Source organism: Hemitrygon akajei, chromosome 14 (genome assembly GCF_048418815.1).
Source record: "Hemitrygon akajei chromosome 14, sHemAka1.3, whole genome shotgun sequence".
Classification (NCBI taxonomy): domain Eukaryota; kingdom Metazoa; phylum Chordata; class Chondrichthyes; order Myliobatiformes; family Dasyatidae; genus Hemitrygon; species Hemitrygon akajei.
The window spans coordinates 51,385,823-51,403,436 of NC_133137.1; the positions used below are offsets into that span (position 1 = coordinate 51,385,823).

At 43.3% G+C, this 17,614-nt stretch overlaps 1 protein-coding gene across 1 annotated transcript in view; it reads right to left on the reverse strand.

Annotated features, from left to right (window-relative positions):
* sspn (sarcospan (Kras oncogene-associated gene)) overlaps window positions 1-16,987 on the reverse strand; it is a 32,421-nt gene extending 15,434 nt beyond the window's left edge. The window contains exon 1 of the mRNA XM_073066049.1: window positions 16,582-16,987. Coding sequence (XP_072922150.1) covers window positions 16,582-16,872 — 291 coding nt within the window. The 5' untranslated portion in view covers window positions 16,873-16,987. The remainder of the gene's footprint in view (window positions 1-16,581) is intronic.
* Between the last annotated feature and the right edge of the window lie 627 nt (window positions 16,988-17,614).

Here is a 17,614-nt window from a genome sequence, read left to right on the forward strand (position 1 = left end):
TTCAGTTTAAAAGTGCATTCGTGCTTTCAAAGCCTTATTGCCTTACAATCACTGACACTCGCCAACTCCGCAAGTTTGATTTTGCTGCTCAACCATTGTGACTAAAAAAAGTTAGGAAGGAAGCTGAAGGAAGTCAGACTGCAGTGGAAGAAATTCATTATTGCTCCTGTTATAAGAAAGAAACAAAGATGAGCTTTCCTGTCACATGTACAATGTAACATACAGTGGAATGTGTCATTTGCATCAAATCAAATCAGTGTGGATTGTACTGGGCAGCCTGCAAGTTTGCATCAAATTAAATCAGTGTGGATTGTGCTGGGCAGCCTGCAGGTTTGCATCAAATCAAATCAGCGTGGATTGTGCTGGGCAGCCTGCAAGTTTGCATCAAATCAAATCAGTGTGGATTGTGCTGGGCAGCCTGCAAGTTTGCATCAAATTAAATCAGTGTGGATTGTGCTGGGCAGCCTGCAAGTTTGCATCAAATCAAATCAGCGTGGATTGTGCTGGGCAGCCTGCAAGTTTGCATCAAATCAAATCAGTGTGGATTGTGCTGGGCAGCCTGCAAGTTTGCATCAAATTAAATCAGTGTGGATTGTGCTGGGCAGCCTGCAAGTTTGCATCAAATCAAATCAGTGTGGATTGTGCTGGGCAGCCTGCAAGTTTGCATCAAATCAAATCAGCGTGGATTGTGCTGGGCAGCCTGCAAGTTTGCATCAAATTAAATCAGTGTGGATTGTGCTGGGCAGCCTGCAAGTTTGCATCAAATTAAATCAGTGTGGATTGTGCTGGGCAGCCTGCAAGTTTGCATCAAATTAAATCAGTGTGGATTGTGCTGGGCAGCCTGCAAGTTTGCATCAAATTAAATCAGTGTGGATTGTGCTGGGCAGCCTGCAAGTTTGCATCAAATTAAATCAGTGTGGATTGTGCTGGGCAGCCTGCAAGTTTGCATCAAATTAAATCAGTGTGGATTGTGCTGGGCAGCCTGCAAGTTTGCATCAAATTAAATCAGTGTGGATTGTACTGGGCAGCCTGCAAGTTTGCATCAAATTAAATCAATGTGGATTGTGCTGGGCAGCTTGCAAGTTTGCCATGCTTCCAGCGCCAAAATAGTATGCCCACAACTCACTAAACCTAACCTGTACATCTTTGGAATGTGGGAGGAAACCGGAATACCTTGAGGAATCCCACATGGTGACGGGAAGAATGTACAAAGTCCTTACAGGCAACGTCGGGAATTGAACTCCGATCATACAGCAGGCACTGTAACCATTAAGCTACTGCAAACTGCTGGATGGTCCACTAGTACACATTGGATTCCTGCACTCTCAACCTATCTCATCATGATATTGCACCCCATTGCTCACCTGCACTGTATCTTATCTGCAGGCTTGGCACTTTATTCCACATTCTGTTATTGTTTTACCTTGTTCTACCTCAGTGTAATGATCTGATCTGGATGAACAGTATGCAAGCCAAGCTTTTTACTGGACGTTGGTACATGCAAGAAAAAATTCTAATTTTCCCTTGAAGGACACTGGCCCTGAGAATTGACCTGTTTAGTCCAGATAAGTGCAAGGTATTGTACTTTACGAGGTCAAATTCTGGTAGGGCATAGTGAGGGCCTTAAGAACACGGATGTGCAGAGAGACCTTGGGGTGCAGGTCGAGGTCCCTGAAAGTAGCAACACAAGGGGAGTGTACAGTGAGGAAGTTATTTGGTATGCTTTGCCTTCGTAGGCCAAGGCAATGAGTACAAGAGTTGGTCTGTCCTGATGCAGAAGCACAAAACCTTGGGTAGACTGCACCTGGAGTATTGTGTACAGCTCTATTTGCCACACTGCAGGAAGGATCTGGTGACATAGAGGGGGTGCAGAAGAGGTTCATCAGGATATTGCCTGGAGTGTAGAACAGTGTGTAGTTAGGAGAGAGTGGAGAGGCTGTATCAATTCCTACTGGAGTGCAGGAAGTTGAGAGGTGACCTTGTAGAACTTAACAAGTTTTTCAGAGGCATAGATAGAATCAATGGGCAGAGTCCTTTACCCCAGGGCTGGAACCTAGAACTAGATGGCACTGGTTCACAGCGAAGGGTGAGATATTTAAGTGAGATTAAAGGGTACATCTCTCACACAGAGGGTGTAGCTGCCTAAAGAGACAGTGGAAACAGATACTTCTGCTAACTTTTTGGCAGGACAGCACGGTAGCGTAGCGATGACCGCGTCACCAGTGATCACTGATTACAGTGCTGCCTGAAAGAAGTTTCTACATTCTCCCACGTGGGTATTCACCGGGTGCTCTGCTTTCTTCCCACATTCCAAAGACATAAAAATTAGTGAGTTGTGAGCATGCTATATTGGCACTAGAAGCAAGGCAACAGTTGCGGGCAGCCCAGCAAAACCCTCGCTGATTTGATTTGTCATAAAATGGTGCATTCCCATAAGACCATAAGATATAGGAGCAGAATTAGGCCATTCAGCCCATTGTGTCTGCTCTGCCATTTCATCACAACTGATCCAATTTTCCTCTCAGCCCCAATCTCCTGCCTTCTCTCCATAGCCCTTCATGCCCTGACGAATCAAGAATCTATCAACCTCTGCCTTAAATACACCTAAGGGTGTGGCCTCCACAGCTGCCTGTGACAAAGAATTCTACAGATTCACCACTCTCTGGCCAAAGAAATTCCTCTTCATCTCCATTCTAAAAGGACACCCCTCTTTTCTGAGGCTGTGTCCTCTGGTCTTAGACTCTCCCACCAAAGGAAAAATTCTCTCCACATCCACTCTATCAAGGCCTTTCTCCACTCAATAGGTTTCAATGAGGTCACCCCTCATTCTTCCCATTTCTAGTGAATACAGGCCCAGAGCCATCAAACACTCTTCACATGACAAGCCATTCAATCCTGGAATCATTTTCATGAATCTCCTTTGAACCCTCTCCAGTTTCAGCTCACCCTTTCTGAGATATAGGGGCCTGAAACTGCTCACAATACTCCAGGTGAGGCCTCATCAGTGCTTTATAAAGTCTCAACATTCCATCCTTGCTTTTATATTCTAGTCCTCTAGAAATGCTATCATTGCATTTGCCTTCCTTGCCACAGGCACAACCTGTAAATTAACCTTTAGGGAATCCTGCACAAGTACTCCCAAGTTCCTTTACACTACTGTTTTTCTGTATTTTCTCTCTATTTAGAAAATAGTCAACCCTTTCATTTCTTCTACCAAAGTGCATGGCCATACACTTCCCAACACTGTATTCCATCTGCCATTTCTTGGCCCATTCTCCTAATCTGTCTCAGTCCTTCTGTATCCTCTCCACTTCCTCAAAACAAACTGCCCCTCCAGCCATCTTTTTATCATCTGCAAACTTTGCAACAAAGCCATTAATCCATCATCCACATCACTGACATACAACATAAAAAGAATCGGTCCCTACACAGATCCTTGTGGAATACCACTGGTCACCAGCAGCCAGTGAGAAAAGGCTTCCTTAATTCCCACTCTTTGCCACCTGCCAATCCACCACTGTTTCATCCATGCTAGAATTTTTCCTGTAATACCATGGGCTCGTAGCTTGTTAAGCAGCTATCACTGTATCACTGTACCTTTCAACGTACCTGTGACAAATAAAGCTAATCTTTTTGCATTTTACCATTAGCATTAAAATTCCTCATTGTTATAATTTTGCAAGACTGTCCTTGTCACAGCACATAAATGCAATTACGAAGAAAACACGACAGCCTTTCTACTTCCTTAGGAGTTTGTGAAGATTTGGCATGACAACTAAAACTTCGCCAGATTTCTATAGATGTGCAATGCAGAGTATGTTAACTGACTACATCAAATCCTGGTATGGAAACACCAATGCACTTGAATGGAAAATCCTGTAAGAAGTAGTAGATACAGCCCAGTCCATCACAGGTAAAGCTCTCCTCATGATTGAGCACACCTACATGAAGCACTGTCACAGGAAAGCAACATCCATCATCAGAGACCCCCCACCACCAAGATCATGCTCTCTTCTCGCTGCTGCCATCAGAAGAAGGTACAGGAGTCTCAGGTCTCACACCACCAGGTTCAGGAACAGTTATTCCCATCAACCATCAGGCTCGTGAACCAAAGGGGATAACTTCACTCAACTTCACTTGCCCCATCATTGAAATGTTCCCACAATCTATGGACTCACTTTCAAGACTCTTTATCTCATGTTCTCGATATTTATTATGATTGTTTCTTTCTTTTTGTATTGCACAGTTTGTTGTCTTTTGCACACTGGCTGTTATTGTTATGGTCTTTCATTGCTTCTATGATGGATTTACTGAGTATGCCCACAAGGAAATGAATCTGAGGGTTGTATATGGTAATATGTATGTACTTTGATTTTAAAAAAATCACTCTGAGCTTTTTGAACAATGTTTAAAACGCATTTGGATAGGCACTTTTACAGAAAAAGCATGAAGTGTTAAGTGCCAAAGCAGGGATTAGCACAGATAGGTAGCATGGTTACTATGAACGAGGTGGACTGTAGAGCCTGTTTCTGTGCTGTATGTTTCTAAGGACATAAGCAAACCTTTCATGAGTTAAGAACACAGAATATTTTGAACAATGGAAGGGAATGTCTGCATTATCATTACATACAGAATAAAATAAATGCCTCCTTCTGTTACAGAAGCAATATGCTTACAGTGAGATATTATGTTTAAATTGTAACATTAACAGGCCAATTTTGTATTCCTTATTACCAAATTTAATTATTAGAGGATGATCACTAAGCTTTATTATATGGATATCAAGTATAAACTATTTGTGGTTGATTCAGTAAATCATACGTGCCAAACTCCAGACCATGGATTAATTCCGTGACAAAAGCCACACTTCTATGCTGTTTCAGACATCTATTCCTTCTCAGAGACTCTTCTCCACTCCCTCATAGGATTTGGTCTGTCTGTTCCTGTGGAATATTAATCCAAGGATTTCTCAATATTGACTAATGAGAAGGACTCAGTGCAGAAGGGCATCTGGGGTCAGAAGGACTCTTGTTTGGGATCACTTTCTACCTTTTCTGCTCATCCAGAATGCACAGAGATGGACTTTTCCCATTGATTTCATTATTGTGATATCAATGGCATCATTTTACATTAAACTTACAGCACAGGTATCCATCTAAAAGATCCAGGTTCCACTCAAATCTTTCCCAAGATCTCCATTGGCTTACCTGCCATTGCAGCATCTCTAGTCTATCCAACCTACAGAAAACTAACAGTATCAACAAAATCTACAACTACTCTTTGTTATAGCCAATTCCTCATCCTCACCTCCGTAGGTCAGGACGTTTCTGTGGAATTCCCAGTGGATGTGATGGGCACCATCTTATATTAAGTGGGAAGGTCGCCGTGTTCACCCACCAAAACACTAAAGTGATCATAAAGACCTCCATCAGTTCAGCATTTTGCAAAAGATTCAACAGTGGACTTTTTTTCCCCGTGGTTATAATTATTTGTTTTTTGTTAAATATTTCATTCTGAAATCAGCTTTAACTACTTTTTGCCATATTTGCAGTTTTTAGGTGTTTCTCAATTATATCTTTGTGTTATCCTTCGCATCATTAGTGCTAAGCTAATGGGTGTAGAGTTCCCGGCATCCATTCACAATTCAAGATTGTTTAACGTCACTTCCAGCGCAAAAGTGTAAAGGAGAATGAAAAAAAGTGTTACTCCAAACCTGATGCAGCACAAAGAAAACGCAATTAGGTAAATAACACAATAATATATTTTTATAAAAACGCAATAAATACAGTACATTTGTAAGTATTCCATCTACAATCCCAAAGGAGTCACTGTGTCACTGAGCTAGCCAGTACAGACATATTTAATTAAATATTAATCCACCCATGTGCTACTTTTGGTTTAGCTGAATCAATGCAAATATTGGTATTCACATTTCCCATAAGATCAATAGTGTGAATTTCCACAATTCATAAACAAACGTACACAATCCGTATTCACTACTGTCCCTATACCACAACAGATGCATAGGTTTTGTATAGCTCACTTAAACTCACTGAACTGTGGTCAAACTACCCCATTTGCAATGAGGAATGACATTGAATCCACTTCATGGAAACAAGCAACTGGTGTGAGATGTACACAAATCTCTTCTGACTACCTAATCCACTCAGATATCCTTCTATCCCTATCTTTCTCCTCCACCTAATTCCTGTTGGATATATCTATATGAATCACCATTGCTTCCTGTCCTTACCACTCTCTGCAGAGTGAAGATTTTACATAAAATCTCAAACAATTTATGAAGATTTGCATTCACTAGAATTCAGAAGAATGAGGGATGACCTCACTGAATGGTGAAAGGCCTTGATAGAATGTTTCCTATAGTGGGAGAGTCTAAAACCAGAGGACACAGCCTCAGAATAGAGGTGCATCCTTTTAGAACAGGGAATGAGGAGGTATTTCTTCAGCCAGAGAGTGGGGAATCTGTGGAATTCTTTGGCACAGGCAGCTGTGGAGACCAAGTCTTTATGTATATTTAAGGCAGAGGTTGATAGATTCTTGACTGGTCAGGGAATGAAGGGCTATGGGGAGAAGGCAGAGATTGGGGCTGAAAGGAAAATTGGATCAGCCCTAATGAAATGGCATAGCAAACTTGATGGGCCGGATAACGTAATTCTGCTCCTATACCTTAAGGTCTTACGGTTTCAGATTTGGTCTCAGCATTTTGACAATTTCCGGCTTTTCCATACTGGCCATTATAAGCATAATTCTTTCACTACAATGTCTCCTCTTGCTTGCTTCTTTTAACTGTTCCTCTCCTTAAATTTATCAAGTCGTAGTAAAAGTATACAAAAGTTATAGAGAGAGCTTCACCCTGGGCAAGTGATATGGAACTGACAGCCTCTCAGTACTATCCTCCGTGTGGAAAAACTTAACCCACAGGTCTCCTCTATACTTCTCCCCCTCACCTTAATCCTGTGACTAGTTCTAGACTCTCCTGCCCTCGGAAAAAGGCTCCATCTGTCCTACCTATGCCCCTCATAATTTCGTAAATCAACATTTTCTGTTGTTGTGACTGGAGATTTTAACTTTCATAATACTAATTGGCATCTCCTTAGCGCAAGGGGTTTTGATGGGGTGAAGTTTGTTAGGTGTGTTCAGGAAGGTTTCCTGACACAATATGTAGATAAGCCAACCAGAGGAGAGGCTGTACTTGATCTGATATTGGGAAATGAACCTGGTCAGGTGTCAGATCTCTTGGTGGGAGAGCATTTTGGAAGCAGTGACCATAAATCTATCTCCTTCACCATAGTGCTGGAGAAGGAAAGGAGCAGGTAATTTTGGAAAACATTTAATTGGGGTAGTGGGAAATATGATGCTATTAGGCAGGAACTTGGGAGCATAGATTGGGAACAGAAGTTCTCAGGGAAATGCATGGCAGAAATGTGGCAAATGTTCAGGGAACGTTTTCATGGAGGTCTTTTATCATAGGATAAAAGACACATGGTGTACAAAGGATGCAGAAAATCTAGTTAAGAAGAAGAGAAAAGCTTACAAAAGGTTCAAGAAACCAGGTACTGTTATAACTCTAGAAAATTACAAGGTTCCTAGGAAGGAGCTTTAAGAATGGAATCAGGAGAGCCAGATGGGGCCAAGAAAAGGCCTTGGTGAGCAGGATTAAGGAAAACCCCAAGGCATTCTATAAGTAAGTGAAGAGCAAGATGGTAAGCCATGTGAGAATAGGACCAATCAGGTGAGACAGTGGAAACGCGTGCATGGAGTTGGAGGAGGTAGCGGAGGTACTTAATGAATACTTTGCTTCAATATTCACCAGTGAAAAAGACCTTAGCAATTGTGGCGATGACATAAAGTGGGCTGAATGCTTGAGTGTACAGACATTAAGAAAGAGGATGTGCTGGAGCTTTTGAAAAGCATTAAGTTAGATAAGCCAACGGGACCAGTTAAGATATACCCAAGACTACTGTGGGAGGCGAGGGAGGAGATTGCCGAGCCTCTGGCGATGTTCTTTGTGTCATCAATAGGGACGGGAGAAGTACCAGAGGGTTGGAGGGTTGCAAATGTTGTTACCTTGTTCAAGAAAGGGAGTAGAGATAACCCAGGAAATTACAGACTAGTGAGTCTAACTTCAGTGGTGGGCAAATTGTTGGAGAAGATCCTGAGAGGCAGGAATTAACAGTATTTGGAGAGACATAACCTAATTAGGCATAGTCAGCATGGCTTTGTCAAGGGCAGGTCATGCCTTACAAGCCTGATTGAATTCTTTGAGGAAGAAACAAAACACATTGATGAAGATAGAGCAGTGGATGTAGTGTATATGGATGAAGTGGATAAGGTTCCCCATGCAAGGTTCCTTCAGAAAATAAGGAGGCATGGGATCCAAGGGGACCTTGCTTTGTGGATCCTAAATTAGCTTGCCCACAGAAGGCAAGGGGTGGTTGTAGATGGTTCGTATACTGCATGGAGGTCAGTGACCAGTGGTGTTCCGCAGAGATCCGTTCTCAGACCCTTCCTCTTTGTGAGTTTTATAAATGACCTAGATAAAGAAGTAGAAGGGTGGGTTAGTAAGTTTGCTGATAACACAAAGGTTCAGGGTGCAGTGGATAGTCTGGAGGGTTGTCAGAGGTTACAACAGGACATCGATAGGATGCAGAATTGGGCTGAGAAGTGGCAGATGGACTTCAACCCAAATAAAGTGAGGTGGTTCATTTTGGTAGATCAAATTTGAAGACAGAATATAATATTAATGGTAAGACTCTTGACAGTGTAGAGGATCTGATAGATCTTGGGGTCCGTGTCCACAGGACTCTCAAAACTGCTGCACAGATTGACAGCGTTGCTAAGAAGTCATATGTTGTGTTGGCATTCATCAACTGTGGGATTAAGTTCAAGAGCCATGAGGTAATGTTACAGCTGTATAAGACCTTGGTGTTCAGTTTTAGTCACATCATTATAGGAAGGATGTGGATACTATAGAGAGAGCGCAGAGGAGATTTACAAGAATGTTGGTAGTATTGGAGGGCGTACCTTATGAGAATAGGTTGCGTGAACTTGGTCTTTTTTCCTTGGAGCGACTGAGGATGAGAGGTGACTTGATAGAGGTGTATAAGATGATGAGGGGCTTTGATCACGTGGATAGCCAGAGGCTTTTTCCCAAGACTGAAATGGCTAACACGAGAGGGCATAGTTTTAAGGTGCTTGGAAATAGGTACCGAGGGATGTTAGGGGTAAGTTTCTCACTCAGAAAGTGTTGGGTGCGTGGAATGCACTGCCACCAGCAGTAGTGGAAGTGGATACAATAGGGTCTTTTTAGACACTCTTAGATAGGTACATGGAGCTTAGAAAAATAGACAGCTATGCGGTCGGGAAATTCTAGGCGGTTTCTAGAGTAGGTCGGCATAACATTGTGGGCCGAAGGGCCTGTAATATGCTGTAGATTTTTATGTATGTTCTTAAAAGCTGTCATTTTATAACTGTTGCAATGCCCAAGAGCAATTTCATCACCAACCCTCCATGTATACATGTACGGTGTAGTGTACCAGAATGGGTCTTCTAAAACAGCTCCTTTGCAATTGTGCTCAGTTTTCAAAGTGACTGGAAGTGATCAATACAAGGCAAAATTAAACGAAACTGGAGAAACAAAGAACAGGATCTCGGTCTGATGGTCAATAAAACCAAAATCAGGGATGTTTTCCTCAAACACTCTGGAGGCACAGAGTATGACAAGTTCTCCATGATTGCCCACGAGTCTTTGAGACTAAAGATTGATCTCAGGGACACTGCTTGAGTTGCTGGCATTGGAGAGGGTCCAGAGGACATTCGGACATTCACAAGAATGTCCTAGGATTGAAAAGGTCAACATATGAGGAGCGTTTGATGGCTCGAGGCCTGTACACACCAGAGTTTAAGAGAATGGTGGGGGTTCTCATTGAAACCTATGAATATTGAAAGGCCTAGATAGAGTGGATGTGGAGAGGATGTTTTCATAAGTCTCAGAATAGAGAGACATCCCTTTAGAACAGGGATGAGGAGGTATTTATTTGCCGTATAAGTCATTGGGTATATTTAAAGTGGAGTTGGTAGGGAGAAGGGAGTTGAGAAGGTTAGTAAATCAGCCATGATGGAATGGCTGAGCAAATGAGACCAAATAGCCTAATTCTGCTTCAGTGTTTTACGGTCTCATAGTTCGGCAATCACCAGGGCTTCTGTTATTGTAAAACCTGCTCATCACCAATTGTAAGATTAATCCAGATTGATTAAAGGTGTTTGACGTAAAGTTAAAAATCATCCAGTCATGCTGTTGGCAACTAAAGAGTGGACTCATTTTTAAGTTTGTAGGGATGGTTTTGGGGACAGAGAGGAGATTCAGATGTCAGGTTAGGATTTAGGGTTTAGGGACAAGGATATGGAGGAGTTAGAGGTCAGGCCTGTACTCTGCACTCAGTGTTTGAAGTCCAGCAACATGGTCAGCTGATAAAGGACATCAACAGTCCAGGGCAGTGCTCCATGCTCGAAGGCCAGTAACCAGGAGTCTGTGTGAGCAGGCGACACAAGGGCTGGTCAGTCAGCACACCTGAAGTTTGAGCCTGGAGTTCAGGGTCCCATCATCGGTTAGTCCAGGGATTGATACCGAAGATCAATCAGAAGTCCGGAAGTCACAGCCCAGTGACCAAAGCCTGGAGACTAGATACTGACATGCAGTTGGAAGGGGCTTATTCTGCAGTTGTTGTTTTGTTGCTCGCCGAACATTGTGGGCATGCTATGTTGGTGCTGGAATGTGTGGGACACTTTCAGGCGTCCCCCAGCACACCGCTAGGTTACGTTGGTTGTTAACGCATATGTCACACTTTGCCGTATGTTTTGTCATGCATATGATAAATAGCTCTAAATGTGAACATTGTCGGTTGCGAGCAGAACCAGAGACCCCAGGTTAGTGGGGCTGTGAGGTAACAAAGTTCAAAAAGTTCAGAGTAAATATATTATCAAAGTATATATATGTCACCATATACAACCCCGAGATTCATTTTCTTACAGGAATGCTCAATAAATCCAAAACAGAATAATAATCATAACAGCATCAATGAAAGACCGTACCAACTATGGTGTTCAATTTGCAAAAGACAATAAACTGTGCAAATATAAGAGAGAAATAATAATAATAAGCAAGTTCATAGGTTGTGCGACCATTTCAATGATGAGGCAAATGAAGTTATCTCCTTTGGTTCAAGAGCCTGATGGTTGAGGGGTAGTAACTGTTCCTGAACCTTGTTGTGAGAGTCCTGAGGCTTCTGTATCTTCTCCCTGATGGCAGCAGTGAAAAGAGAGCATGTCCCAGCTGGTGGGGATCCCTGATGATGGATGCTGCTTTCTTGTGACAGTGTTTCATGCAGAGGTGCTCAATGGTAGGGTGAGCTTTACCCATGATGGACTGGGCCATATGCACTACTTTTTGTACGATCTTCTGTTTGAGGGCATTGGTGTTTCAATACCAGTCTGTGACGCAGCCAGTTAATATGCTCTCCACTATATATCTATAGAAGTTTGTCAAAGTTTTAGATGTCATGCTAAATCATCACAAACTCCTAAGGAAGTAGAGATACTGCTGTGTTTTCTTCATTCACCCTACCCTCGTTATATGCGTCTTCAGACTATGCGATGTAGAGTGTTCCTATGAAACTGTTTGTAAACCGAAATGTCGTAAAGCGAAAAAGCAATTACCATCAATTTATATGGGAAAAATATTTGAGCGTTCCCAGACCCAAAAAATAACCTACCAAATCATACCAAATAACACATAAAACCTAAAATAACATGAACATATAGTAAAAGCAGGAATGATATGATAAATATACAGCTATATAAAGTAGAAATATTGTATGTACGGTGTAACTTCACTTATCAAAATCGGAGAGACAGCGAGCCAAAGTCGATTTGGAGAAAAAAAATCGGCACGTACACGCATGCACAAACAACTGCCCGCACAAGGTTTCACGGTCATTGTAGTCTTTCTCGGGGTAAACACACATATAAAGCAGGCATCCTTTTTTCATAAAAGCGAAAATCCTCTTTGGTTAGCGAAAACAGGTACTAATGTAGGTCTTTCGTAACAGCGAGTTGTCGTAAAGTGAATGTTCGAAAAACAGGGGACACCTGTATTTCTACCGATGTCTCCTTATATGCGTCCAAAACTCACAGTTATGCGAGGAGCACTGCTTTCCCGCCAATACAAGTCACGTGCGCGTATCTCACAATCTCACTCCTGCCAATCTCGCATTGGTTTTGGCAAGCTGTGGATGCGCGATCTTGCGCTCTTAAACTTTTGTTGGTTTTACCTACGGTGCAGCGATTTTGTGCTTGAAGTATTTAACTATGCCTCCAAAGCGTCCAATGTCATGTCCTGGGTCATCAGCCGAGCGGCAGAGAACTGCTTTAACATTTGAAAAAAAGTTGTAAATTATAAACTGCGCGGCATCAGCTGAAGGTAACACAGCTCTGAGACTCTACTGCCGGGAACAGAATCTTGCCTTTAAAGTTCTTTTGTTGCTTGACAATGTGCCAGCCCATCCTAAACATTTGGACAGCATTCATCCTAATATAACAGTGCGTTTCCTGCTGCCTAACAACGTCGCTAATTCAACCACTCGACCAAGGTGTGATCCACATTCAAGGCATATTTTTTTTACAGCGAACTATCTCTCAGATGCTGCAAGCAACAGACGATTTTGGAAATCCCGGGAGGTTACCAACGGTGAGGGATTGGTGGAAGTTGGAACACTTGGCACAAATGGTGATGGACATGGACCCAAGTTTAGAACGGAGTCAGCATTTCAGTCGTTTCCTGCCATCAACCCTTCTTCCCTAACAAGCAAATCTATGCTGAAAAGCAAAATGCTGCCAAGCAAACAACCCTCAGCACTTTCTTCAAACCAGTGCCGGCAGTCCTAAGAGTTCTGTGAGTCTTCCTTCACCCCTTGCTGTGCTTGATATGATCCCGACACCACAACCATCCACCTTATCCACGTAAAGCTGCCTGACACCACAACAACCACTCATCTCCCGGAGTGAACACACCTGCCACTGTTGGTGAGTACTCTACACCCTAGTATGTTAACTTTCTATGATTTATTACATTGAATATTACCTTAAATTGATGAACTATAAATTGAATGTGCCTTGTGGTACAGCTTTTGTGTCGTATTGGTATGAAAATGTGAATAAATTACTGTACAGATATAACATATTTAGGAAGCCCTCTGGAACACATCCCTATTTTCTCCATTTAAATAATTATTCACGTTATGCGATTTCACATTATGCGTTGGCTGTGAGGAACGTATCCCCCGCATATAACGAGGATAGGGTGTAATTGCAATTACATGCTGGGCCCAGGTCCCCCAAAATAACACAGAGGAATTTAAAGTTGCTGACCCTCTCCACCTCTGGTCCTCCGATGAGGACTGGCTGATGGACCTCTGGTTTCCTTCTCCTGAAGTCAATAATTAGCTCCTTGGTCTTGCTGACATTGAGTGAGAGGTTGTTGTTGTGGTACCACTCAGACAGATTTTCAATATGCAGATTCATCACTATTTTTGATTCAGCCTATGACAGTGGTATCATCAGCAAACTTGAACATGGCATTGGAGCTGTGCTTAGCCACACAGTCACAAGTGTAAATCGAGTAGAGCAGGGGGTAAGCACACAGCCCTGTGGTACTCCTGGGCTGATGGAGATCGTGGAGGAGATGGTATTGCCACCCTTAACTGACCAGTGTCTGCAAGTGAGGAAATCTAGGATCCAATTGGACAAGAAGGTATTGAGGCCAAGGTCTTAGAGCTTATTGATTGGTTTTGAAGGTATGATGGTATTGAATTCTGAGCTATAGTCAGTAAAGAGCATCCTGATATGTGCATCTTTGCTGTTGAGATGTTCCAGGTTTGAGTGAAGAGCCAAGAGATGGCATCTGCTGTGGACCTGTTGCTCTGGTAGACAAATTGGATTGGATCCAAGTCACTTCTCAGGCAAGACTTGATATGTTTCATCATCAACCTCTCAAAACACTTCATCACTGTGGATGTAAGTGCTACTGGACAACAGTCATTGAGGCAGCTTACCACATTCTTCTTAGGCACTGGTATAACTAAAGCCTGCTTGAAACATGTGGGTTCCCCAGACTGCTGAAGCAAGGGGTTAAAGATCTCAGTGAACACTCCAGCCAGTTGATCAGCAACAAGATCAACAGGATCACAGACTACTCACTACACTACTGTGTAATAGTCTAACTAGACAGAGAGAGCTCAACTATAGGGATAAATGATAAAACCAAATCTGTGATTAACTGCTTTGCAAAATAAGAACAACAAAATAAATTTGTCTCTATTTGCTTTCGGTGACCAAATGTTACATTTTAACTTATGAGGAGCTCAGATGCTTTGATATTTAAAGTATTCAATTTCCCATTGACTTTCGGGGTGCTACGGTGGCATACAGGCTTGCGTAGCACTCTTACAGCATTCTGGACTTCGGAGTTCAATTCCATTGACCTTCTATGAGGAGCCTCTCTACATCCTCCCCATGGGATGCATAGGTTTTCCCCGGGTGCTCTGCTTTCCTCCCACAGTCCAAAAATGTATGGGAAAGGTTAATTGGTCATTGCAAATTGTTCTGTGATTAGATTAAGGTTAATAGGGTTTGTCGGGGGTTGTTGGCCGTTGTGGATCAAAGGGCTAGTAAGGTCTACTCAATGTTACAATCACTAAAAAACAATGGATATTATTACTGGAAGAGGTGTATAATGGTTATTAATTTTATCACCAGCGACAAACGTTCCTAGCTAGCCAGGAGCAAATGAATAAGACCATAAGAGTTTGGAGCAGAATTAGACCAATCAGCCTATCAAGTTTGCTTTTCCCTTGTCAGCCACAGTTGCATCATTCTGTCTTTAGAATACTTATTCTTCTTTGGGATGTATCTATCCTGCACCTTCCAAATTGTTCCTAGAAACTCCAGCCATTGCTGTTCAGCCATCATCCCTGCTAGCGTCCTCTTCCAATCAACTTTGGCCAGCTCCTCTCTCATGCCTCCATAATTCTGTGCTCTCCACTGTAATACTGATACATCTGACTTTAGCTTCTCCCCCTAAAACTGCAGGATAAATTCTATCATATTATGATCACTGCTTCCAAAGGGTTCCTTTACATTAAGCTAGTCAAATCTGGTTCACTACCAAACACCTAATCCAGAATAACATTTCCCCTCATGGGCTCAATCACAAGCTGCTCTGAACCTTCGCAGTAAGTAAACTTAGAAGTTGGACTAAGTCATGCAAATATAGCTCACTCCTCATTGTAAAGTCATATTTTAAATTCAAAACTCACATTCATAATGAAAACTGCACATTCAAACTTGCCACACTAATGTTGAAATGCATGGACATGTCTAATTGCAAAGGCAATCTATATTACCCCTATGCATACAATACAGTATATTTGGTTATATATAACTGCTGAATCAGAGTGACTTTAGCTTAATGCATGTAAAATAATTGCAGAAGATGCACTGACATTTTGTTGGGAAAAATCTGGGTTCTATGCATTCTAAAGGCAATTTGCATTTCCTTGTTCCATCACACAGCAACAAACAATGCAAAACATCCCTGCAGGCTCTTCCCTCTCCATTTTTTAAATATCGTTTGTTTTCAAAACTTTTGGAGGAAAGGAAGCCATAATTTATTTGAAGCATGGTGAGATATGGCTGCCTTTGTTTCTGTCAACTACAGAAAGCAGGTGAAATGAGTAAGCGCCTAAGAAAGGACGTTTGAAAAGTGGTTGAAAGTAAGGTACAGGTGTACCCACTCTGAGAAGCTCTCCCCTCTGACGTGAACCATGGCGCATTTCTCTTGTTCAAAGTGATGCCCACACTACCTTTGACGTATTGATATTTTCCACGGTTCTATATTCCACCCACAGTGTAGCCCTGTGTCTTATCAAGAGATTGTCAAAAACCACTGTGTAACAACAGACCTCACATTAGGTTTCCGAGTATTGACAAAGGACAATGCGCAGGCAGGACGTACAGAAGCCCGAAGTCCCACATCACCAGATTCAGGAATAACTACTTTACTGCAACTACCCAAACTGCACAACCCTCATCACTACCTCAGCAATCCATCGCTAAGGATTGAACCATAATGGACTTGTATCTGTCCCTTTTTTTTGCACCAAGATCTTACTCTTTTTCTTCACTATCTTGTTTCATTAATGCACAATTATAATATAACATACACTATGTGTTGCCTGTACCTACCCGTGTCTGTTGCCACGACAAGCAAGTTTTGTATCTCACCTCTACCTCGTCGTACTTTTGCACACGACGATAAACTCGACTTGGAAGTTACTGTAAATTTGGACAAACGCCCCTCGCTCAGAGTTAAACGCAAGCCTGCAAGGTTTAGCAACCTCGCCTAGCGTGCATTCAGTTAGCGACCCGTGCAAATACTCAGTCCCTGCGGCAAGATTGCAAAAGAAGAAACGACTGCCCGCATAGATTTAAAACCAGAATACTTACGATGATGCCAGCCCAGTAAGGGGTGTCTCTGAGGAGCAGGGAGGAGCTGATACTCTTCATGATGAAAGCGACCACGGTGATTGCTATGGCCAAGAGCAGTTGCAGGGCGGCGATGAGGAGAGGGAAGCGGCAACCGCAGCACTTGTGCGGGTCGCCCCGCCGGTCAGCTCCCTCCTTCCCCTTCCCTTTCCCTTTCCCTTTCCCCTTTCCCTTCCCCTCCTTCTTCCCACCGCTCTCCGCCTGGGCGGCGGTCGCCGCGCCCGCTCCGCCGCCTTCCCCGTCCTTCCCCATGGTACGTGTCCGCGCCAAACAGTGGGTGACACGCTTCTGAGGAGAGAGGGGAGGGGTGACTGAGTCCGACCGAGGAGAGTCCGTACAAATATGGAGAACACTGAGGGGCAATCCCCACCCTGCGTGCCACGGATAGATGATGAGGGAGGGGGCGGCGAGGGGGGACTCGAACGTCCCACCGAAACGGTTCTCGCAAGGACGGTGCGCCGGGACTCACATCGGGGTTGGTACAGAATCCAGTACTGCAGATGGTGGAACTGGGTGCAGCAAACTACCTCCCATCTCCACCCTCAGCCCTACCCCCCACCCCTCTCACTCCTGATGCCCTCCTAATGACTTCTCTTCATACTTTCGATACCCGCCAGTCTCGGCCCCAATACCCTCCTCCCTCATCTGACACTCCCGATGCCCTCCCCTCATCCCTGATGCCCTCCTCTCTCTTATGATGCCTTCCACTCTCCACCCTCTGTCCTAATATCAGCACAATCTACCCATTACCTTACATTCCTCCCCAGTCCACCCATCACCTCTGGTTTATGCCTTAGCCCTTGCCTCCTCTTTACAATGGCCATCGCCCTACCACTCTAGTACACATGCAAGGTTTAGACCCAAAACGTCAACCTCTCTGGAGATGCAGTCCTACTCACGGTGTTCCTCCAGAAGAATGTTTGTTCCTCTGGGGTTCTAATTACTCACCCCCTGCCCCTCCTTGTGTGGGCACTGCCGTTATCTGACGGTAGCT